The sequence below is a fragment of the Cetorhinus maximus genome, chromosome 14 (assembly GCF_964194155.1).
Source record: "Cetorhinus maximus chromosome 14, sCetMax3.hap1.1, whole genome shotgun sequence".
NCBI lineage: Eukaryota > Metazoa > Chordata > Chondrichthyes > Lamniformes > Cetorhinidae > Cetorhinus > Cetorhinus maximus.
In genome coordinates, this window is record NC_135892.1 from 59,437,004 (window position 1) to 59,460,585 (window position 23,582).

A 23,582-nucleotide genomic window follows, 5' to 3' on the forward strand; every position below is an offset into this window, starting at 1 on the left:
ATGATGATGTGTTACAGGAGCAGGAGTTAGATAAGGAGCTGCTTTGGAATCTTCAGCTGTTATCAGAGGTAAACATAAATATCAAAATGAACCGTGACCTGCACAGGTGGAAAAACTTGAAATTGATCCAATAGAACACGGTCGTAACTGTCCCCTTTTACATCCATGGCACAGCATTTAAAAATATATTGTGTATGCTTTTGCTTCCTCGACATTGATTTTATCTGTTTTTGAGCCCCCTATTTGAATTTCAGCTCCCCAGTTATTTTTTTTCCATTTTTCTTTTATAACCTCCCATTTGTAATATTTGGTTCAGAAAATGCATGGGCTCCTGTTATGTGCAGCGATTTGGTATTACCAGAAGTTCTTGATGTCAGGAACATATCAAGAGTTGTTATCTGGTTAACTTGGGAACCAAAATGAAAGAGGATGTAAAGTAAACAAGCATAAGAATTAACTCAATGCTTTTCAGTGAAAATAATTGTTTGAAAAATAATACAGGTGCTCATGACAAATTTGCAGAACTTAATACAGGTGGTTACTTTTTTCAGATAACACGTGTAGATGGTGATAAGCTGCTGCCTTACAAGGATCAACTTGTAAAGATTCTACAAAGAACACTGCACTTGAAGTGCAAGCAGGGATACATTCTGGCTGGAAACCTGTTACATCATCTACTTCGTTCAACAACACTAATCTATCCAACAGAGTACTGCAGCGTGCCAGGTGGCTTTGATAAAGCTTTCACAGAGTACTTGCCAATTAAGGTATACATTATTTATTAATTAATGTGATAAAGATGTAATCATCTGATGTTTTTAATTATGCCTCTGCAAAACATCACGGTATTATATAAATGCAAATTATTGTTGATCAATTTGAATGTTTTTGCTAAGTCATTCTATTTAAATAATATGCATTTTTACCACTCCTTTCCCCTTCCTCCAAAATATGTCTATAGGATTGGGGAAGACCAGGAGACCTTTGGAATTTAGGAATTCAGTGGCATGTGGCTTCTCCAGAGGAGATAAATTTTGCTTACTATTTGTTGGATAACTTTCTTCAGCCAGAGCTGTCCAGACTCCAGCAATGTGCTAATGGAGAAATAGAAATGTCAAGGTTTGTCGTCACATTACTGAAAAAGACATTCTTTGGGAGTAACTGGAGAATGGGGGGAAAAAATGGTGTGGTTGTTATAAAATAATGGAGAAATTGATGGTCATTTCATAGGGTTCTTTTGCCAAAGTTAATCTTCCAATCTTGGCGAGGAAATATACAACTTTGCAGTTAGCATGTAAATCGCTTGCACCAGCTGGTCTTTTCATTAAGATCAAATGATTCTAATACAGTATTAGATATTTTATTGGTATTGTGCATTTGGATAAAGTTATGGGGCATGTCTCTAAACATGAAGGAAATGCTCCTTTGCCTTGAATTCTATCTGGTGAAACTGAAATTGATGTGCCATGTGAAGATTGCAATATTTTCAGCATAAGACTAGAATAAAGACATTGTAATATGGATAAGAAGTGACCTTTGGACTAGTGTAACCACAGGAAATTTCTGTATCTTCGGGCTGATCATTTCAGCACAGATACTATGATAACCTGGATTTTGCATTGGTAATGTCAGGAACTGTCAGCATTAGTCCACTGAAATTAACATCAACTTTGGTAGTCTGCACATGTGTCTGAATAATATGGGAAATCAAGAAGCTGCTGTCAGTGAGTGTGTGCTCCTCCAGAGTTTGAGTTGTTGCGGTCCCCCAAATACTATCTTTAAACAGTGAATTGACAAAAACCTCCACTGTAGTTTCACTGTAAAAACGCTTGAAAATGTTGTATCTTGTTCAATGAGGTGTAACTGGTTTTTTAACAGTGCACCAACTTTGTAATTAAAACAACCTCACTGGTTCTGAAAAGCTAATTTTATATTTGTAAGATGTCACATTTCTCCATTATGATAAAAAAAATCCCACATTTTTTTTTTACTAAAGTTGTTTATTTTAGCTGCTATCTTAATCTAATCATATGAAAATTAAAAGTAAAGGGATTGAGCGCTTTAACTTCTTGGTTTGATATCACTGAAAATATTTCGATATGTTTGACCCTGCTTGCTGATTCTGCCTTGATCCCCTTGACTTGGCGCCAGATTTAAACTGCCTTCAGAAAAGGGGAAGTTTGTGCTATAGTGATTGCTCTCGATTTGCAGGTAGTTTTCTTCAAGGCCAATGGAAAATGCCGTTGCTTCAATACTGCTAGAAAAATATAGCCAACAAAATTCAGATATTAAGAATAGCTTTACCTCGGTAAAATTAACCTCCTTTAAATGTATCAAAAATGCTTGTAACTAAATTAATTTTCTGTCACAAAACCATGCTTTCTGTTATGTTTTTGTATTACCTGTAAAGTGCTTTTTATTATTTGCAATAATTTAAAATTACCTGTTTAGGTTCAGACATGCTATCAGGAAATTAATAGCTGGAGCTATGACTGTGCTCAGTCATTATAATAATCTCTTTACTGAAAAGAACATTTGAAAGCATTTATTTATAAAGCTGTTCTTTTTATATTTAAATTTCAGCCTTGTAGAAAAAAATTCTTAAAAAGGTTAATTTGGCAAAAGTTCACATAGAGTCTGCATTTTGTGTGTCTTAATTTTAAATCAGTGGCTCTCAAATGTTTTTGGCTGATGGGCCCATTTTCAAATGGATTAGTGATCTCGGACCATCCCTCTCAATTGTACTACTATATTATACTCTTGAAGTGCTGTATGTAAACTGTGTTTTAATAATGCTTATAAGGAAATAGGTATTTATTTAAAGTTATCGGTGAGATAGGTGTTCCTGTCTGTCTGACTTTGGTATATGTTTTCCCCACTCCATTCCCACCTTCTGATTTGCACCATGCCCACCTCTGGCTGCTGCTCATTTGCTTACCCTTGACCACAGCACCCTTGGTGGTCTCACACACTGGTCCTTCGTAAGGCCAGCCCTGGTCGGTAAGCACTTCCACATAATTTTCAGGATTCCGGAGAGTCTAACGGATCTCCATGGAGTCCATGGACCACAGTTTGAGAACCACTGATTTAAATCATACTGTTTCAGAATAAAGAGGGGGAAAAAGCAAAAAATATTAAAAGAATACCATATTGTACTGCTTAAACATGGATGTGTGCTAGATTTTGCTTAAAACTAGTACATTTTTAAGGCAAATACTTGAATGCTTTTAGAAAAATATGTTTTTTTTTGTCCCCAACAGAGATGACATACACCAGAGCCTGTGTATTGTGCAGAACTGCCTGATGGGCTCAGGGAGCCTGTTACCTTTCCTGGGAGGAGACCCCATACGTGACTTGTAAGGGAAATTGGTGCATAACACCAAGTATTTGAAAAAGTATTTGAATCCCATTGCTTGTTCTTTCAATTTTTTACCTTTTCATTTCTTCCTCTCGGCTCATATGCTAGATTATGTTCTAAGTGCCTGCTGCCTTCTGAAAGTTCACCCTTCTTCATGTGTGGGAAGAAATATAGGTATCAGGAGGCTTTTTGCTGTTGAAGGCATAGAGCTGAACCATGTCATTATCTGCCATCTATATATATGCCTTTCTATTTGGGTCAGTTGGCTATCATTCAAGACTGGCAGCCCAGTTTATTTTCCCTAATCTAGATTAGGATACTGCGACTAATTGTAGCACCTGCTATGCTAAAACCAGTGTACCTTGCCCACAGCAGGCTATATATTTATTCATTGTGCTTAACCTGAGTATTTTCTTTTTTACCTTGAGACAGTTGAATATGCTTCGCTGCAATATCTTAGAAAATCAGTTGATGCTTTAGCATACCTTCAGTTGGCATGAAAATATTAGATAAAAGACACAGTTTCTTATGGAGTGCAATTACCTAGATAATTAGCATCTAATGCAATTGAGTACCCTGAATAATTTGCACAGTTATTTTAATGAAATACCCAGTTTTGTATATCATTGATTACTTTACTAATATTTTATACACTTCTACACGTTACCTGTATGAAACAAAAAATACACAGCACAAAGGGATATCATCTCTTTTACCTTTTCCCATTTTTGTAAAGTATTTATTCTGACAAGCTTTACCAGCATAGAGAAAATACTGAAAGTAACAATATTGGTAATTGGAGGCACCTTGAGAACAGCTCCTCTCCTGCAGCTCTGGGCGGGAGAGTCAAGAGCAAGAGGACATAATGTTAAAATTTGTGCGAGGCTATTTGGGAGTGATGACAAGAAGCACTCCTCCACACACAGTATTGGAAATCTGAAATACCTCTCCCCACATTAAAAAAAGAACTTGAGGCTAAGTAAATTGTAAATTTCAGAACTGAGGTTGATGGATCTTTGTTATATAATTGTGTTGAGGGTTATGGCACCAATGCAGGCGCATGGAATTCATGTATGAATCAACCATGATCTAATTGAATAGTCTACTCCTGTTCCTATATCCTTACATAGTTATTGCACATAATTCCTTCAGAGTTCTTTGTAAGGAGGCATAATTTTAAAACTAGAGCTAGGCCATTTTGAGTGCGCTTAGGAAGAACCCTTTTACACAGATGGTGGTGGAAATCTGGAACTCTTCACCCAAATGCTAGTGGATGCTCTGTCTGTTGAATTTTTTAAAGATGGAGATCGATAGACTTTTGTTAGGTAAGAGCATTGAGTAAAGGTGGGTAAGTGAAGTTGAGGTGCAGATGGTGAGTGACATATTCCTCTTCCCAAGATTGACTCTTACAGGCAGTACAGCGATTATAGTGAGTGGATAAACAAATGTAAACACTTCTTTTATAACTAAATGACCCTGGTATAATGATGAAAATCAAACAATACTCTGTTCATGTTTTATTAAAGGCATGTGGAAGAACCAGGAAACAAAAATAAACCATCAATGACAGTGGCTAAAAGCAACCTATATTTTATTCATCACTGAATTTCTTGGAACTTTTGATATATTTTGAACAAAATCTTATTTGTGCATCTCACTAAACTGTTGTATTACAGTTCCAAAAGAGCTATGCCCAAAGGTTATTTTCAGGCTGCATGTAACCACCAGTACCACATTTTCAGCATTCTCCACATGGAGATATGAGCGATATGGGTGAAAGTACAAGAGTAATGTCGCTTGAAAGAGATTTAACATAGATGTCAGGGTATTTCCCACATTCCTCGGCATGCACTCTCCACTTTATTTTCCTTAGGAATCAGAGACCTTATTCATTGGTCTTGTTATTCATTTTACTTTAAAATGACACTTTTTTTCTATTCATTCATGGGATGTGGACGTTGCTGGCCAGGCCAGTATTTATTGCCCATCCCTAATTGCCCTTGAGAAGGTAGTGGTGAGCTGCCTTCTTGAACCGCTCCCATCCGTGTGGTATAGGAACAGTGCTGTTAGGAAGGGGGTTCCAGGATTTCGACCTAACAACAATGAAGGAATGGCGATACAGTTCCAAGTCAGGATGGAGTGTGACTTGGAGGGGAACTTGCAGGTGGTGGTGTTGCTATGCATCTGCTGCCCTTGTCCTTCTAGGCGCTAGAGGTCGCGGGTTTGAAAGTTGCTGTCAAAGGAGCCCTGGTGAGTTGCTGCAGTGCATCTTGTAGATGGTACACACTGCTGCCGCTGTGTCAGTGGTGGAGGGAGTGAATGTTGATGGTGGTTGATGGGTGCCAATCAAGCGGGCTGCCTTTTCCTGGATGATGCTGAGCTTCTTGAGTGTTGTGGGAGCTGTGCCGCACTTGGTCAAAGATGTCAAGGGCAGTCACTTTCACTTCACCTCTGGAGTCCAGCTCTTTTGTCCATGTTTGAACCAAGGCTGTAATGCTGAGTGGCCCTGGTGGAACCCAAACTTAGCATCAGTGAGCAGGTTATTGCTAAGCAAATGCCACTTGATAGCAGTATTAATGACCCCTTCCATTACTAATGATCGAGAGTAGACTGATGGGGCGGTAATTGACCAGGTTGGATTTGTCCTGCTTTTTATGTACAGTACATACCTGGGTAATTTTTCACATTGCCGTGTAGATGCCAGTGTTGTAGCTGTTCTTTGCCTTGGTTTATCAGAGTCTCTTTTATGGTTGAAAATGTTTCTATTAAAGTACCAACTTCATGTTTAATCTGGAGAGATCCTAAATTCCCAGCTAGACATAACTCTTTAAAATGTACATTTGAAGGGATGAAAAATGTGGAAATCACTCAAGACAGTATAAACCTTGAATCATGTTGAATATACTTTTTAATATCACTCGGCAGCTCTTTATATGCAATGAGCAAACAATGATAAAGTTTGATTTTTACCTTTTTTGCTTTCTCCTAATGTGGAATTGTATGTAATTTCCATGTCAGTGTATATAAAATTCATTTCTATATTGAATGTTCAATTTTAACATGATGCTGCACCATTTTTAAAATTTTTAAGCATTGTGTAATTATTTTTACGCAGGGCTCCAACTTTGATGACTTTGGAAGAGACCAAACTCTGCACTGGTGTTAATTATGGTATGTAGTAAAATAATGACTTCCCTTTTAAGTTGCGTTGCACAACTACACACACATCAGTTTTGATTTTCCTAACTCCAAATATAAATTTTTCATAGTAATTTCCATATTTAGAAATATTTCACTTAAAACTTCACTGGTGTAAGATTGTACTTCTAAATTTCTAATGTCAGAGATGATAAGATGGAAATTACCATCTGTGAATGTGTAGAAAAAGAAAGTTCTGACAGTGAAATCTGTTAGAAAATATCTTTGCTTGATTGAGAAACTGAATGAGAGTTCTGTTTCTCGTTTTACTTAATGATTTGTGCATGGTGGGTATAAAGGCATATAAGAATACACTGTGATACAATATTAATTAGCAGTTAAGTATCAATTGTAGAGGGTTTAGAACCCATTTTGTGAAACAAAATATTGAAGGAAGGGAAACTGTAGAAATCTGTTCATGTGCACCCAGATAGTAAAAATATTTTCCCCTTTACTTATATGCAAAAATAGTTTCTTTCCCCCACATTGCATCATCTTTATGTGCTACACACCTTCCCTCAATGAGAGATTGGAATTCTTCCAATTTGCTGGGAGCTGTGCTTGAGGAGCCTGGTGTAATTTGTCTCTGAATTTAGCCTTACTGTTATAAACAAAGTGTATCTCATTTTCTAATTTTGGATTGAATCCCAGCAAAAAAAAAATCATAATTCCTGCTGATTGCTTATTGTGGCTACTATAGACTTGCTTCTGAATCTGTAAACAGAAGTACAACTGAGTTGATGATGTGAAATCCTAGATCCATCTCTAATTTATATTGTAATTTCTGATTGTCAGATCCTTCAAGAGGAAATTACAGGGAAGCAATTGCCCAAGTCATAAGGAAACTGCTACGTAAGTATCATAAAGTAAGAAGGCACCACTTTAAACTCTTGTTTTCCAGTAATGGTCATCTGATAATTAGCAGAACATAAGGAAGTGTGGAACAAGGATCAAGAAAAAGGATCACGCTCTCAATCCTGTTCTCTCAGCAGGCCATAGACAATGTGCTCCGTTCCCCCTCTGCCACCAAAGTCAAGGACTATCTCCCCCCTCTGCCACCAAAGTCAAGGACTATCTCCCCCCTCCCCTCAACCCATTGTAGCTAAAGACCTATCTCCTTCCTTAAGTACCAATCTTCATTACTATATCTTGCCCTTTCCTTCTGATGTGGAATCTGAGCTTTAGAAATGATCAGGGATATAATTGAATATGTTGGTAAAGGAACCTATTTAAAATAAAGATAACTCATTTGTATTTTTTTCAGAATATACAAAATTTGGAATTTGATCTCTAAAACAGCAAAAGAAATCACATAATGACTTAGTAAAAACAAGATTGACTTATTCAGTATCCATTAATCAGGGGTCCTACTATAATGCTTGCCTTTCTGCTCTTCAGATACTGAAGCAGCTTGTGCCTGCATGTAGCAAGACCTGGGCAACATTCAGGCTAAGTAGCAAGTAACATTGGTGCCATGCAAGTGATAGGCAGTGATCACCTCCAACAGGAGAGAATCTAACCATCTCTCCTCAATTACTATTGCTGAATTCCTCACCGTTAACATCCTGGGGGGTCACCATTGACCAGAAACTTAACTGGACCTGTCATATAAATACCCTGGCTACAAGAGCATCAGAGGCTGGATATTCTGAGGCGAGTGATTCATCTCCTGATTCCCCACAGCCTGTCCACTGACTACAAGGCACAAATCAAGAGTGCATTGGAATACTCTTCACTTGCCTGGATTTGTATAGCTCCAACAACACTCAAAAAGCTCAACACCGTCCAGGACAAAGCAGCCTGCTTGATTGACACCCCATCCATCATCTCAAACATTAAATCCCTCCACCATCGGCGCAAAGTGGCAGCGGGTACTAAATGCACTGCAGCAGCTCGCCAAGGCTCCCTCGACAGCACCTTCCAAATCCATGACCGCATGCACCTAGAAAAACATAAGCAGCAGGTGCATGGGAACACTCCCACCTGCAAGCTTCTCTCCAAGTCACACGCCATCCTTGGGACTGTATCATTGCCTCTTCACTGTCACTGAGTGAAAATCCCGGAATTCCTTCCCTAACAGCACTGTGAGTGTACCTACACCACATGGACTGCAGCAGTTCAAGGAAGTGCCTCACCACCACCTTCTGAAGGGCAGTTAGGGACAGGCAACAAATGCTGGCCTCGCCAGTCATGCTCGCATCACAAGGTGAATTTTAAAAAAATACGCAGGTTATGAGTGCCCAGAATATCCAAGCTCTCACTTGCTGTATTAGCCACAACATTTATGTTGCTGGTTGAGTTGAGTTTATGTTTAATGGTAATACCCAGGATGTTAATAATGGGGTACTCACTGATGATAATGTTGTTTATTGCCAAGGTAAGGTGATTAAGCTTTCTTTCTTTGGAAATATTAGTTGCTTAGGACTTGTGCGTTGCAAACGTTATCAGCCTTAGCCTGGATGTTGTCCACATTTTGCTTCGTGTGGGGATGGACTACTTCATTATCTGAGGAATTGCAAATAGAGCTGAACACTGCATAATGATCAGTGCATTTCATGCTTACAATGGAGGGAATTTCATTGATGAAGCAGTTAAAGATACATGGGCCTAGGATGTTGCCCTGAAGAACTCTGCTACAATGCCTGCAGCCTCAGATTACAACCATCTTTGTTTGTGCCAACCAATGGACAGTTACCCTACCCCACTCTCCACCCCCAAACCGAGCAACTCCCTTTGATTTCAGTTGTAAGTAGATTTCCTTTATGCTGCATTCTATCAGATGCTACCTTGATATCAAGGACAATCACCTCACCTCTGGAATTCAGGACTTGTGTGCATGTTTTAACAAAAGCTGTAATGTAGCCTTGAGCTTTGTGGCCCTGGCAGAACCCAAACTCAACATAGGTGGGAAGGTTATGATGATTTAAGTGCTTCTTCATAGCACTTTCAATGACTCCTTCCATTATCTGGTCGATGAATGGAATCAACTGATGGGTGTGGTAGGTGGATGGGTTGGGTTTGCCCATCTTTTTGTGGCCTACTGATATGGTTAATCCTGGAGCAGCAACCTTAGATGCTATAATCAGGCATGATGTTGGTATCAGTGAAGTTTGCTCTGTCCAGCTGTTCTTTGATGTCACATGGAGTTAATCAGATTGGCTGAAGACTGACATTGGCAATAGTGGAGACTCCAGGAGCAGGCTGAGAATGATCATCTGTTTGGGACTTCTGACTAAGGATGATTGCCAATCCTTCAGCCTTGTTTTATGCGCTTGTGTGCTGGTCTTCACCATTGCTAAGGATGGGGATGTTCATGGAGCCACTATTCTTAACTGGATATGGCAGGATTGCGGAGCTTTCTCCTCATCCATTAAACTGGCTGTCTTTTAGCTCTGTCTGTAGCCTGTTGCTATCTCTTTAGCATGCATGTAGTCCTGTATTGTCTCTTCACCAGGTTGGGATCTCATTTTCAGGTACAACTGGTGCTGTTCCTGCATGCTCTTCTGCACTTCTCGTTGAACTGTTGTTGGTCATTGGACCTGATTGCAATGGCAATGTGAGACATATGCTGTGCCATCTGGTTATAAATTGTAATGGTATACAATTGTGCTACTACTAATGGCCCACATTGTCTCATGGATACCAGATATCTAGTTTTGAGCTGCTAGACCTGTTCTTAATGTATCTCAGTTAGCATATTGGTATTGACACACAGCACAGTGGAGGGTGTTCTCTGTGTGAACCTTGAATTTGGCCATACCCATCAACGCTGAGTCACATCTCTGAAGGGTAGATTACTGAGGATGATGTCAAGTAGGTTAATCTCTCGATGCTTCTCTTACCACTTTGGAAGTGCAATCATCCCCGTTTGTCAATGGTGGGACTTTCCCCAAGTGGTGTTCAACATGGAGGAGTACTTGTTGCCTCCATATCAAGGACAGCTACTCTTGCCTCTTCTTTACGTTTAACTTTTATCTTCATGAATAGATGAAGACTATGTCAAGATTGGGAACAGTGTGTTTCTGGCAGAGCCCAAACTGGAAAATCAGCGAGCAGGTTAATAATGAGTAGATTTCGCTTGAAGGCTTGATGGCATCTTCAATTACTTTCATGATGATGGATCATAAATCGGGCAGATTTAATTTGTCTGTTGTTTTCGTGAGCAGGGTATATCTGAGCAATTTTAGACTTTGTTAGGTAGGTTCCAGCACCATGCTTACAGTGGATTAGCTTGGATTGGGGACTGACTAGTTCAAGCATGTAGGTCTTGGCACGGCCAACAATGTATTGTATAAATCTGTTGCTTTTGTTGCATTTAGTGTACCCAGTCGCTACTTAATGTTGTGTCAACTGAGCTAAAGTGGCTGGACATTGACATTTATGATGATGGAAACTTTGGGAAGAGGGAGAATAGGAACTTCTGGCTAAAGACATTTTGCAAACACTTTTCCTCCCTCCTTTAAGACTTTCCTCAAAACCTACCCCTGACCAATCTGTTGTACTAACTCCTAATGTGGCTTTGTATTAATTTTTGTTTGTTCGTGCTCTTTTGAAGTGCCGTGGGGCATGTTACTATGTTAAAGACCCTACTTACATAGAAGTTGTCCTTTTTAGTATTTTCGTTTTTTTGAGATGGTTTTACAACTGAGTGGCTTTCCAGAAGATGTCATTTGCATATTGTGGGATTGAAGTGATACATCAGCCAGACCTAGGGATTGCAGCTTCTCGTCCCTGAATGATAATTGTAAACCGGTTGGCAGCTTCCCATCACTTTTCCTGGTGCTAACCCATAAATTGTCAGATTTAGTTATTCATTTTAACAATACATAATAATTGGCTTTGAACTTATGAACTCAGTTGCCAGTCCCATGCCATAACCACTAGGCTACCATACTTATCCATATTAAGTGTTGTCTTCCAAAGTTCTGTCCACTTTCAATTAATTTAAGTCTCTGACTATCTTCAAATTCAGTGGCCCCCTACTCAGTTTTGTATCATCGTTAGAAGTGAATGCACAACAGTAGGCTTCCCTATACTGATTTCCTGGACCATTGCACTCATTAACACAATGCCGATCCTAACACTATTTCGCAAGAAATATCGGCTGCTTTTATTCATCAGCAACTTCTAATCCATTCACAGGTTTACTTTGAATCCCACCACTTTAAGTAGCAATGTTTCGTGTGGGACTCGAGACTTTTTAAAGACTATAAACACCATTTTCGGGAATTTTTTAACACAAAGTTTTCTTCAAACCAAATTTAAGATTACTAGTATACCTATTGGTCTTTGTCAAAAAATAGTTAATTTTTATTTCACATTTTCCTTTCAACAGGATGTTACTATTGAAAATATATAATAATATTCATAATGTTATTGGAATTTATTGTAAGGTAGGAAGTGTGTGTGTGTGTGACAATTGAATTAAAGACAGCTGGTCTGAAGTCTTTGATGTATCAGGAGAGAAGCTAGGTTTGAAATGTTAAATAGGTAAACATGGCTGAAGTTTTAGAATATGAGGTGTAAAGGGAAAATTTGCATTTTTGGATAAACCAGAGTAATTTGAATTTCAAAAGAGGTGGTGAAATGTTACACTTAGTCAGAAGAAGCCAAACAGTGTGTTTATTTTTCCCAAAGTTTACTGATAAAATTGGTACTATGAAATATTTTTATTATTAGAAAAGTAGAGTTGAAAAGACATATTGAGACAACGGGATTTACATTAAAAAGGGAGAAACCTGTATAAAGGAGATGAGGTTATGAGCAAGAGGTAGCCATTCTAAGATCTAACAAATGTGAAAAGCCTCCAACCTCTAAGCTGCTGCCTACACAAACTGAAGTGAAGAAAACTCACTTTGAATTCAACTGCTCAGGGTATCGTGTTGCTTTTAAAATCTGTGCCTTACTGTTGCCTTGACAGAGGTGTAACTGGGAGTTAGACTAACTAGGGGAGCTAGGAGTTATCATAGCAGTAATTTGTAAACCTATGTATGTGCTTAGAATCATTTTTTGTATTAATAAAGGTTTAATTTAGTTTTGTAAGAAACCTATAAGACTCTGCCTTATTACTACTGAATTCAAGGCACACATCTTGAAATAAATACAAATTGTAAAAAAGTTGTGGCAGTTGTTTCAAGTTTCCCTCTGGGATTTGAACAGCTTGGCATTTACTATCCACTGTGCCATAATACCAGTCTTTTAAAATACTAATGCCAGCATTTATGCTGTTTAGAGTTTTGTGCATTCAGGGTTAGGATAGAAGGAACAAACCAGTAAAATGAACCACTGTTTCTTATTTTCCCCTCTTTCAAGAGAGTGCATGAAGGACATGTGATTAGGAAGTGGAATGCTTTATATTGTAAACAATTTTTTTCCCCTGTTCAGCAAAACTAAATTGAGGACGATAACAAAACACAGGAAAATTGTAAACTATCTGTTCCTTATCTATTCTTTTAGATCACATGTTGGATAACTCTGAAGATGACACAAAGTCCTTATTTGTAATAATTAAGGTGAGCATGGTAATAAAATTTTAAAACAATATATTTTGCTGTCATGGTGGCTCAGTTAAGAGCATTGCCCAATATGGGACTGAGCCATCTTAACCATGAATTTGGTATAGTTACACCTGTCTTGACACAACTGATCTCAGCAACTGCTATAATTAGCTTTCAGTACTTTCAGACTAGGGAAGGGGAGATCAGTTTCCTCGTATTTTATGTCAGTGACTTTTGCTGGAGAATATATGCTTTTGTGATAGTATGGTCATACCTTATGATCTGCACACTCAAAATAATCTTCTGATGCTCACCATCTAGACTCACGAATGAGAATGGCCACAGGATTGTGGATTAAAGATGTACTTGTACTCCTATATGAGCCATTGCCTTCAGAAGAGGAAAGGGGATTGTTGTATTTTACTACTGTTAAACAAATATTGTGACATTAATTTCAGATTATGGGAGACTTGCTGCAGTTTCGTGGTTCTTATAAGCATGAGTTTGACTCTAGATGGAAAAGCTTTAATCTTGTGAAAAAATCCATGGAGAACAGGGTAAGGATGACATATTGACAATTCTTTTTCTTTTAATGCAAAATATGTATTATGTTTCATTCAGTATCTGAGGTTGGGAAAACTCTGATATGGCTTTCTAGTTATATTAATTCCTAACGGAAAATTGAGTTGAGGGTTCACTTTTTCAATGAGCAGTACGTTTCTTAGGAATTTTATTCAATTGTGTTGCACAGACTAACCCCCCCTCCCTTCCGGGTCATAATTTCCATTACAAGTTGCAATGTGCAGTTTGTTCTCGAGCCATTCATTGGTAAATGTCCTTTAAAATGGGGGTGGGGAGACAAGTTTGTCTTTTTATTCAGAAAGATATATACAGATGAGCAAGACCATCTGATCAATCTGTCTCATCATTCCAGACAAATCTTCCTTCGGAATCGTAGCATCCCGCTGCAGAGTTTTTGCCTCTACTATTTCACATCATTCTTAAACTTGCTTTTAATCAATTTATACCTACAACCCATTGAAATGCAGTTTGAAATAGTGCTCCAGATTGATCTATTCCCTTCGACCTGATATCTTACCTGTCAACACCTTTCCCAAAATTCATGGTTTGATTATCTTCAGGCGAAATTCTGCCTTGCTCATTTGCCCCAAGATTATCCTGGCCAGTTATAGATGACACCCATGTGACCACAGTGCGTCACTCCTGCTTGTCCTCTTTGACCTCTGCAACATTTGATATGGTCGGCCCCACCATTCTTAATCACTCTTCTGTTGGTCCACCTCCATGGCTCTGGGCTTGTACACTTCTATTCCTGCCAATCTGGTATAGCCAGTGCATTGCCAGCAGTGACTTCTCTTCCCACCTTCACCTTTTGGAGTTTTTCAAAGATCTATTGTTGGCCTTTTATCTATATGATAATCCTTGATATCTTTTGCAGACACCATTTGTTTCTAAACTTAGCTGACATCACTCAGTATCCCAACCCTCTTTCGTATTTCCCATACCAGCTCTGTGCTATTAGGCTGCCTGTCAGTTATTAAATTGATTAATTCAAATTTCCTCAAACAATAGTGGAAAGGACCAAAACCATTGTTTTTAGCCCTTGCTAAAAGCTCCTTGTCCTTGTCACTGATTCTATCCCCTTGATACTCAAAATAAAATATGGTGTACAGGATATATACTGCTTAAACCCTAAGCTGAATTTCAATTCCCATAGCCAACCCATCAGGAGAACCTCTTACATTTTCATGTATCTCACACCTACCGCCATTAAAACTCTTATTTACATTATTGTCACCTCGAGGTTGGGATTTATTTCCTGTGATGGGGACCCCACACTCCTCCGGTTGGAGAACCGGTGGGAGCCCTGTCTGGCTTTTGTGGGGGAGACCTGATGGAATTTAAGTGCACTCGGGCATTAACTGGCTAGTGTCAGGCCTCCCATGGGTTGAAGGACCCCGGAGGATGGAAATCCCAACCCCGAGAGCTTTCGGTCAATCAGAGGCCAATTGCTGGCAGTGCCACCAGGGGTAGTGACTGCTGTCAGTAATGATCTGAGGCCTACCCAGAAGATCGGTGACAGATCCTCCAGAGATAGGTGAGTGGGACAGGATGGGGTTCACCAGAGGAGATGTAGTGGCGAGGGTTCAGAGGCAAGAGCAGGGGAGTGACTTTCAGCAGCCCACCACCCCTCTTCCCGATGCCAGATCCCTCAATCGGGCACAGAGCACAGAGTGCCTGTGAATGAGGTATCCCCATATGAGACCACAAGCAAATCCGACCTTTGAGAGCCATGGGAGACCTGTGAGAGTCCCATTAAATCTCTGAGCCACCAATAAATTGCAGTAGGTTCGGGAATAATTGGTGTGAAGTGGCTCATTAATGAGCCTAATTGATATCCTGCTGCCAGTGGCAAGATTCCCGTGTCAGGCCCTTCCCACACCCAATTTAATTGGGCACAGTTTTCCTGACACCAGAAATCAAACGTGGGCATTGTCACCCCAATTCTCCCAGCACCCGCCCCGGCCGCCATTATGCCTTCTCCGGCAGGCTCCATTAAATTACGCCCTTGGTCTTAATTTTTTTTCCTGCAATTTCCTCCTTGCCATGTTTACAGCTTTCCCCCTCCATAAACTCCCAATTTATCAAAACCTCAGCCTATATTCTACTATATCATATGTCACATTAAGTCCCACTAACCCATACTCTAGTTTACTGAATCAAATTTAAAATCTTTAACCTGGTTTTAAAATCCCTCAGCTGTTTTCTCCTTCTGTAACTCTGCAACTTCCTCCACTCTTGCATCATGTCATACACTCTTTAGTTTCTTCCTGCATCCTTCAGTTCAATTAAGAGCTAACATGGGTAAAAGGTAGGTCATGTCTAACAAGCCTGATTACACTTTTTTTGAGGAAGCAACTGAAATGGTAGACAGAGAAAGGTCCATGGATGTCGTTTATATGGACTTCCAGAAGGCGATTAATAAGGTTTCACGTAAGAGACCATTAACTAAGTTAAGGGTTGTGGAATTGAAGGCAAATTATTGACCTGTTTAGGAGCTTGTTTTGATGGTAGAAAAGAGAAGCAATAATGGCAATGTACTTGAATTAGTAGGAGGTGACTAGTGTGTCTCACAAGGATCTGTGTTAAGGTCTCAATGACTCAGTGTTTATCAATGACTTTGCTAACACACTAGAGAGCTGTATATCCAAGTGTTCTGATGATATAAAGATTTGTAGCATAGTAAATAGTACAGCTGGGGTCATAAAAGTACAAAGAGACATTGATTAACTGATTTGGCATAACTGTGGCAATTGAATTTCAATACAGGTAAATGTGAGTTCACCCATTTGGACCAAAAAAGGGTAGATCTGAATATTTTTTAAATGGTAGCAAGCTAAGAACAGTGGCGATCTCAAGAAATTTAAATGTAGTAATCTGGTACAAAAATATGATCAAAAATTCTAATGGAATGGTAGCCTTTTTAACTAGAGTGCTAAAGGAGAGGAAGTTTTGCTGCAGCTTTACAAAACTGGTTAGACCACATTGGGGTACTGTGTACAGCTCTGGGCACCACACCTTAAAAGATGCATTATCCTTGGAGGGAGTGCAGCATAGATTCACCAAAATGTTTCCAGGAATCCAGGGGCTAATTTATGAGACAAGCTTAAACTAAACATATTCTGTGAAATATAGAAGATTTTATTGAGATATTTAGGATTTTGAAAAGAATTGGTAGGGTAGATAGAAAGTACTTTTTGGTGATAGAAGGAACCTAGGGACTTCTTGTGGTAGAACCGTGGAACTGAATTGCTAATTCCCAATGTTTCCCCTTTCTCCACCTTTTAAAATGCTGCTTTTTTTCTATCAGACTTTTGGTTCGCTCTTTTAACTGTCCCACCTTTATGTCTGTTCCTTTTGGGTTATTTTCCCTCTCTGTAAAGTGCCTTGGAATGTTTTTCTAGGTTAAAAGCACTGTATAAATGTAGCTTTTTCCTCCAAAAGGTACCTCCTTTCCCTGTTTTCAAGGTTTAAGAGTTCCAAGATTTTAAACCTTTCCTCATAATTGCGTTCTCTGACACTAAGGATCATGGTCCTTCTGTGCACCACTCCCAGGGCTTGGATATTTCCTTTGTACCTTGATAAGAATTAACTGAGTTGTAATAAGTTCAACCTGATCAGAGCGCTAGCTGTACAGCTTCATCTCAGCCTCAGACTTGCACTCTATTGATTTGGCTCCCATTTTTGCTTTATTGTTATTTGGTAATGACTAGAAATGATCAGTGTTGGCTTTGCTATCAATCTTTTCAATCGTTATTTCCAATATCTTTTCTTCCAGTACTTAAGATCCTGCACTCCTGTACTGAAATTAATCAGCTGTAGATTAGTTCAGTTGGAAACATTGTCCAGGTCTCTAATTCACCCCTTCAGTCGATTCATCAAATTCACATTATTATAATTTGTGTGTGGCCAACTTCTTTTGTTTCTGAATTGTGATCATTTATGTAGATCATAAACATTAGGAGCTCTAGCACTGATTCCTGGTGCATATCTTTCAAACTTATCATTTCCATAACAAGTACCTGCTGCTTCCTCTACTTCAGCTAATTCCTTATCCACTTTCATATTATGTTATGTAAGTAAATCCATTTTGAAATATTATAGATAAAGATGTTTTTAAAATAATCATTAATTGCTTTTCTAATTGATTATATACAGCTACACGGAAAGAAACAACATATCCGAGCGCTGCTGATTGATCGAGTTATGCTGCAGCATGAGGTTTGTCCATTCCAAATTAAGTAAATCCGATATTTATTCCACTGGAATTAATGTGAATATGTTTCTTCAAACTATATGGGCTTAAAGTTTTGAATAAATTTTAATGCAAAAATTTTGGAGAGGACTTTAAATCTTTGAATGTTTTGATTTCAAGATGTTAAACCATTGCACTTTGCACCAAGTGCTCATTGTTTTGTTTCTCTTGTGTATAGCTACGAACTTTAACTGTTGAAGGTTGTGAATACAGGACAGTGCACAGTGACTTGATGCGAGATCTTCTGCTTTTGTCTACTAGCACGTACAGTCAGGTGACTTCTTTTAACTCTTGGAATGTGTCACATCTAATTTTTGCAGTATTTTTCCCCATTTGAGTACTGAATTTAACGTAATGCCCTGTTTAAGAGCTTGCCCGTTCATTAATATTCCTCTTTTTCAGGCAATTGTTTAATTTAATTTTGCAAATAATCGAGGGTAATCAGCAATTGTTTATTGCAGAGAATTCTACATTGTAACTATCCATTTTATAAAGTAACTTTTTCTAAGCTTCCCTTTAATTATATTGTGATTATCCTGTCTTCTAATCAATCTTCTCCTGAAAACTGCACTTGGGCGTGACTCCGTTTATTCAATTCCATGACAGATGAACTGCTAACCCTTGATAATCCTGAGGATCTCTTTCTATCTGGCCAATTCTCAGCTCCAATGGGATAAAATAAAAAATTCTCAGCTCTCCATTCCCTGATAACATCCCAATGAATTAACACTGCACCCTTTCTGTTACTTTCCTGTAATGGCATGAGCATTAGTATAGAATAGGCCAGCCACAGCCTAACTAAGGTATTGTATGAATTAAACATTACCTTCTTTTTGTATTCTACACTTGTGGGTACAAAACAAAGAATTCTGTTTGCCACTTTTATTGAGTTAAATACTGGTGCAGCCATCTTTTAATGTCTAATGCAGCTGCACAAAGTTCCCCTACTCTATGTAGGATCTCAATATTTAAGGTGTATTTCCTTTCCCAATTGTTACTATTTTTTTATTCGTTCATGGGATGTGGACATCGTTGGCTAGGCCAGCATTTTTTGCCCACCCCTAATTGCCCTTGTTCGGAGGGCATTTTTAAGAGTCAACCACATTGCTGTAGGCCTGGAGTCGCGTGTAGGCCACACCAGGTAAGGACGGCAGATTTCCTTCCCTAAAGGACATTAGTGAACCAGATGGGTTTTTACAATGATCGACAATGGTTTCGTGGTCATCATCAGACTTTTTAATTCCAGATTTTTATTGAATTCAAATTTCACCATCTGCTGTGGTGAGATTCAAATCCACGTCCCCAGAGCATTACCCTGGGCCTTTGGAATACTGGTCCATTGACAGTACCACTATGCATCACACTCATTTCTCCATCGAATATAGTGTTATGACGTGATAGGTGATGTGTGCCAAGCAGACCAAATCCACGAGGGAAACTTGGTCTCGCTATCATGACAGTTTTGCAATTTGTGTTTATTGCGTGATGTTTGCACTAAATTCAGAAGTAATAAGTCCACTAAGACCTTTAGAGATTATAAAAATTAGATTAAAATATTTATTAACAAAATAAAAGATGTCAAGTATATACATGACTACAATTACTTACTACTATAATAACTCCTAAAATTCCTAATTAACCTGACCCCCAGTTACACCCCCTTTAAGGCAACGGTCCAAAATAGATTTTAGATTTAAAGAGAATCAGCAAGTTAACACAATACCCACTTGACGGTGGAATTCCAAATGGCTTTTCCCCAACTTCAGTTTCGTTACATAGCCGACTTATGCCCAAATGCTGGAGGCTTCATTAAGGCTATTTCACACACTCCTGTTAGATCTTACATGGCCTTCTGGCACACAGCTTTTCATTCTCCATTATATATGTTTCTCTCTTTTTAATATGTAAATTGTTCCATGTGTCTTTGAAACTGTACCTTCCTCATAGTATAAAAACTTTCATGTTGCCAGTATATTGTTAGTAACCTTTGGGAAAAATAAACATATTCTTTAGCCTTGCTTATCTGGCTAGTTGGAAACAGACTAAGATTCCTTTGAAATCCAAATCTCTTCATTTGTCTAAAAAATGCAAATTCCCTTTACACCTTACATGCTAAGTCAGCATCCATGTTTACTCATTATCATGACAAGCACCTAGCTTCTTTTGATGATTTCTACTTGACTCCAAATGTAATTAAATATCACACACAGCCAACTATACTTACTCCGGTAAACCTACTTCACAATAAACCAGAAAAATATTATGAAAATTATTATACTTTCATCACAATAGTGTCTGCCCAAGTGACAGTCTACATGTTCCCCTGCAGTTTTTCCCAAGTCCTTGTGGCAGTTTACCATACCATGCTTTTATCTTCGCTAATATGTCTTCTAAATGGTACCTTCTTTAAACTCCACATACCACCAAATCCTACTGATTTCATTGATCTATACTATTAGTTTTTATTTTTATTTCTTTTCTTGGCATGTTTTGGTAATCCAGATCCATATCTAATGAGACTCTGGACAGGAGGTCAGGATACTTTCATGTACTAAGTTTGCATTGAAACCAGAATCATAGAATGATATAGGAAGGGGACATTTGGCCCACCATGCTTGTGCTGGCTTTTTGAAAGAGCTATCCAGTGAGTCTGATTGCTTCCTTTTGCTGGAGCCAAGGGAATTTTTCCACTTCAGGAATTTATCCAATTCCCTTTTGAAAGCTGATATTCAATCTGCTTCCACGAGCATTTCAGGCAGTGTGTCCCAGATCACAACTCGTTGTGTAAATGTTTTTTTCATCACCTTGGCTCTGGTTCATTTGCGAACAACTTTATATCTATGCCCTCTGACTACTGATCCTTCTGCCCCAGAAAACTATTTCTCTTCATTTACTCCATCAACATCATTCAAGGATGTTACGCACCTCAGTCAAATCTCCCCTTTTCCTCCACTGCTCAAAGCAGAACAACTCCAGTTTCTCTCTCTCCAAATAACTGAAATTTATATATTCCTGGTCCCGTTCTAATAAATCTCTTCTAAGATCTTGACATCCTTCCAAAAGTATGATGCCCAGAGTTGAACACACTATTCACCAGATTGGGCCTAACCAGTGTTTTATAATGGTTTAGCATAACTTCTTTGCTTTTATTCACCTCAATTTATAAAGGCAGGGATCCCATATGCTCTTTTAACAGCCTCCTTGAATTGTCCTGCCACCTTCAAAGATTTGAGTGCATACACCCCTGGGTCACTTGTTCCTGTATGTCTTATAAATTGTACTACTTAGTTTATATTTTCTTTCCTTACCCTTCCTACTAAAATTATTAACTTCACAGATCTTTGCGTTAACTTTCCATTTCTCCAGCCTGTCTATGTCCTCCGGAAGTCTGTTACTATCCTTCTTCTGGAGCTTTCTAACTGCAAACACCATATCAGTGGTTCCTCAACCTTTTTCTGAAGCCATACTGACTCTCTGGCAGCAGATCCTGGTCAAGATGTTGCACTAAGAGATTCAGAAGGATTTTGGCAAAGATTTTGCCAGCAATGGAGAGGAGTGAAAAATTCAAATTAATTAATTGATTGAGGGGCTAATAACCCTCTTAATTGTTGGCAGGCACGCTGCTGACTCTTGTGCTCGCCCGCCGACCGAAATATCATGTGCTATTTCAAGCGCGTGCGTGTCTGGCACTTGCCCGTGCGCCAAGCTGCAAATTCTATCCCTGGTTCTAATGTTCATTAACACTGGAATTTTACATCTAAAATTCTCTCTCTTTCCTCAGCTTTGTTAAACCAGAAGTCCAACTCATTGTTAAAAGTCCTTCAGTTAACAAGAGTTTTAAACTTCTTTAGCCAACACATAAAATTTCAAATGAACTCTGAGAGAAGTGCTTTCTGTCCTGCAGCCCTCTTGTTCTCAAACTGAAAACTAAACTGCTTGAACACAGAACCACCCCCAGGAGCCCACTCGCCCCCTAGAATTAGAAACTTCTTAATCCTTTGCTGTTATATTGTTTATCTCCCAGTCAGCTTGGTCATTTGATCATTTATTGCAAGCCAGCTGCTTATTTTCTTCACCAGAACTCAGATCCTAAAGAAACCTAGTTCTTAAAGGGACCATTACACCAAGATAAAATATAGGTTTTTCCCCAAAAGCACATGGGCCATCACACTCCTTAGATCTAATTAATTACTTCAATTATTTATACTGTTATCCCTTGGTTTAAATTACTTAGCAGCCCCTTCCCCAACTTCTCACTTTCCTTCTCGTCAAATTCCTGTTGTCACTCCAGTTAATTAGCCACTGCGTTTATCAGAATTGACAATTCTCACCAAGCTCTGTCTGATCTGTACCATTCAGGACCATGAGTTACAACTTGTCATTCAACTGCCAACTACAATAACTTACCCCTGGTTAGGCACCCACTTGCAGTTGATTGACTATTAGCAATTTAGCTAGCAATTTTTTTAAAGTAAGAAAAGGACGTTAAATTTGATTTGATTTAACACATTTTCTGTGCTACTGATCCATGAATTACCTACATAATTTCACTCTCACCAAATTCCTGTTGTGTCTCTGTTTAACAAGCCTAAGTATTTACAGGTTTACCCAATTTTCAACAAACCCTGTGCCTAAATCTGTCTAAAACTAGCAAGCTCAAAATTCTATAGGGTTACTGCAGCCTTGTATGTGAACAGTAACCATAAATCATAGCATTGAAGGCAGAGGCACAAGTGTGAACTCCGTGTTTTGTCTGTACTCAAGTGTTTACTTTTCCTTTTTTCTCAATATGCTTATGTTCCATTCCTATGTTTAAGAAAGCATGTGCTCTTGTAACCGTGATTAACAAGTCTTTTTGAGGCTTTGAGCTTTTGTATGTGGTACAATAATCGATGGTGTAATATGTTATACTGCAAGTTTTGAATGGATTTCTATTTTGAGGTTTTCGGTACCTTCCTAAGGTACTGAAAACCTCAGAATTGCCAATGTTCTCTTAAGGAAGCAAATAATATAAAAACATAGTGTAAGATTTAAGAGTTTTGAGATATAAAACCCTTCTAATTAAAATCTCTTAAGCTCTGAAGTCTTAGGGCAGAATTTTCCCGTCGGTGATTTGGGGGTGGGGCCCACTCACCGATGGGAAAATGATGCGGGATATCATGGGGAGGAACCCCCGACGTCATCCCGGTCTATTTAAATATTGAGGAAGGTTGGTGGGCCGGCCAGGAGCCCCAGCGGGCTTCTGATAATACATGAAACCTCATCCACTGGCGGAATGAGGTTTCATGTCATTTTTTAAAAACTTTAATAAAGTTTATGTGCTTCTTATTTGAGATGGGACATGTTAATAATTTTAATATTTTTCTATTTTTAAAGATTTTTATACTGTCAGTAATCTCCCTGAGACAGCACTTAGTCTCAGGGAGATGTGCGCTTTTTTGCGCGCATCTGCAAAAGAGCGCACTTTGACAGATGGGGAATCCCTCCACCCCCTGCACAGGAAGCGCATAGCGTAGCGCTTCCTGTCGGGCAGGCCGCTGGGCGGGCCTTAATTGGTCCACCCACTCAAAATGGCGTTGGGCCCCGTTTCGGTGGCGGAGTTCGGCTGCCCGCTCGCCGCCGAGCCAATGAGTCCCACCCGCCCATCAAGGTAAAAATTCTGGCCTTAATTTCTAACACAAGGTCCTCACTT

At 39.0% G+C, this 23,582-nt stretch overlaps 1 protein-coding gene across 2 annotated transcripts in view; it reads left to right on the forward strand.

Annotated features, from left to right (window-relative positions):
* LOC144689684 (proteasome activator complex subunit 4-like) overlaps positions 1-23,582 on the forward strand; it is a 172,010-nt gene that overhangs the window by 58,344 nt on the left and 90,084 nt on the right. For both annotated transcript variants that reach the window (XM_078556977.1, XM_078556978.1), the window contains 10 exons: positions 1-68; positions 552-767; positions 962-1,119; positions 3,261-3,356; positions 6,474-6,529; positions 7,352-7,408; positions 13,013-13,068; positions 13,512-13,610; positions 17,794-17,856; positions 18,069-18,164. In XM_078556977.1, coding sequence (XP_078413103.1) covers positions 1-68; positions 552-767; positions 962-1,119; positions 3,261-3,356; positions 6,474-6,529; positions 7,352-7,408; positions 13,013-13,068; positions 13,512-13,610; positions 17,794-17,856; positions 18,069-18,164 — 965 coding nt within the window. The remainder of the gene's footprint in view (positions 69-551; positions 768-961; positions 1,120-3,260; positions 3,357-6,473; positions 6,530-7,351; positions 7,409-13,012; positions 13,069-13,511; positions 13,611-17,793; positions 17,857-18,068; positions 18,165-23,582) is intronic.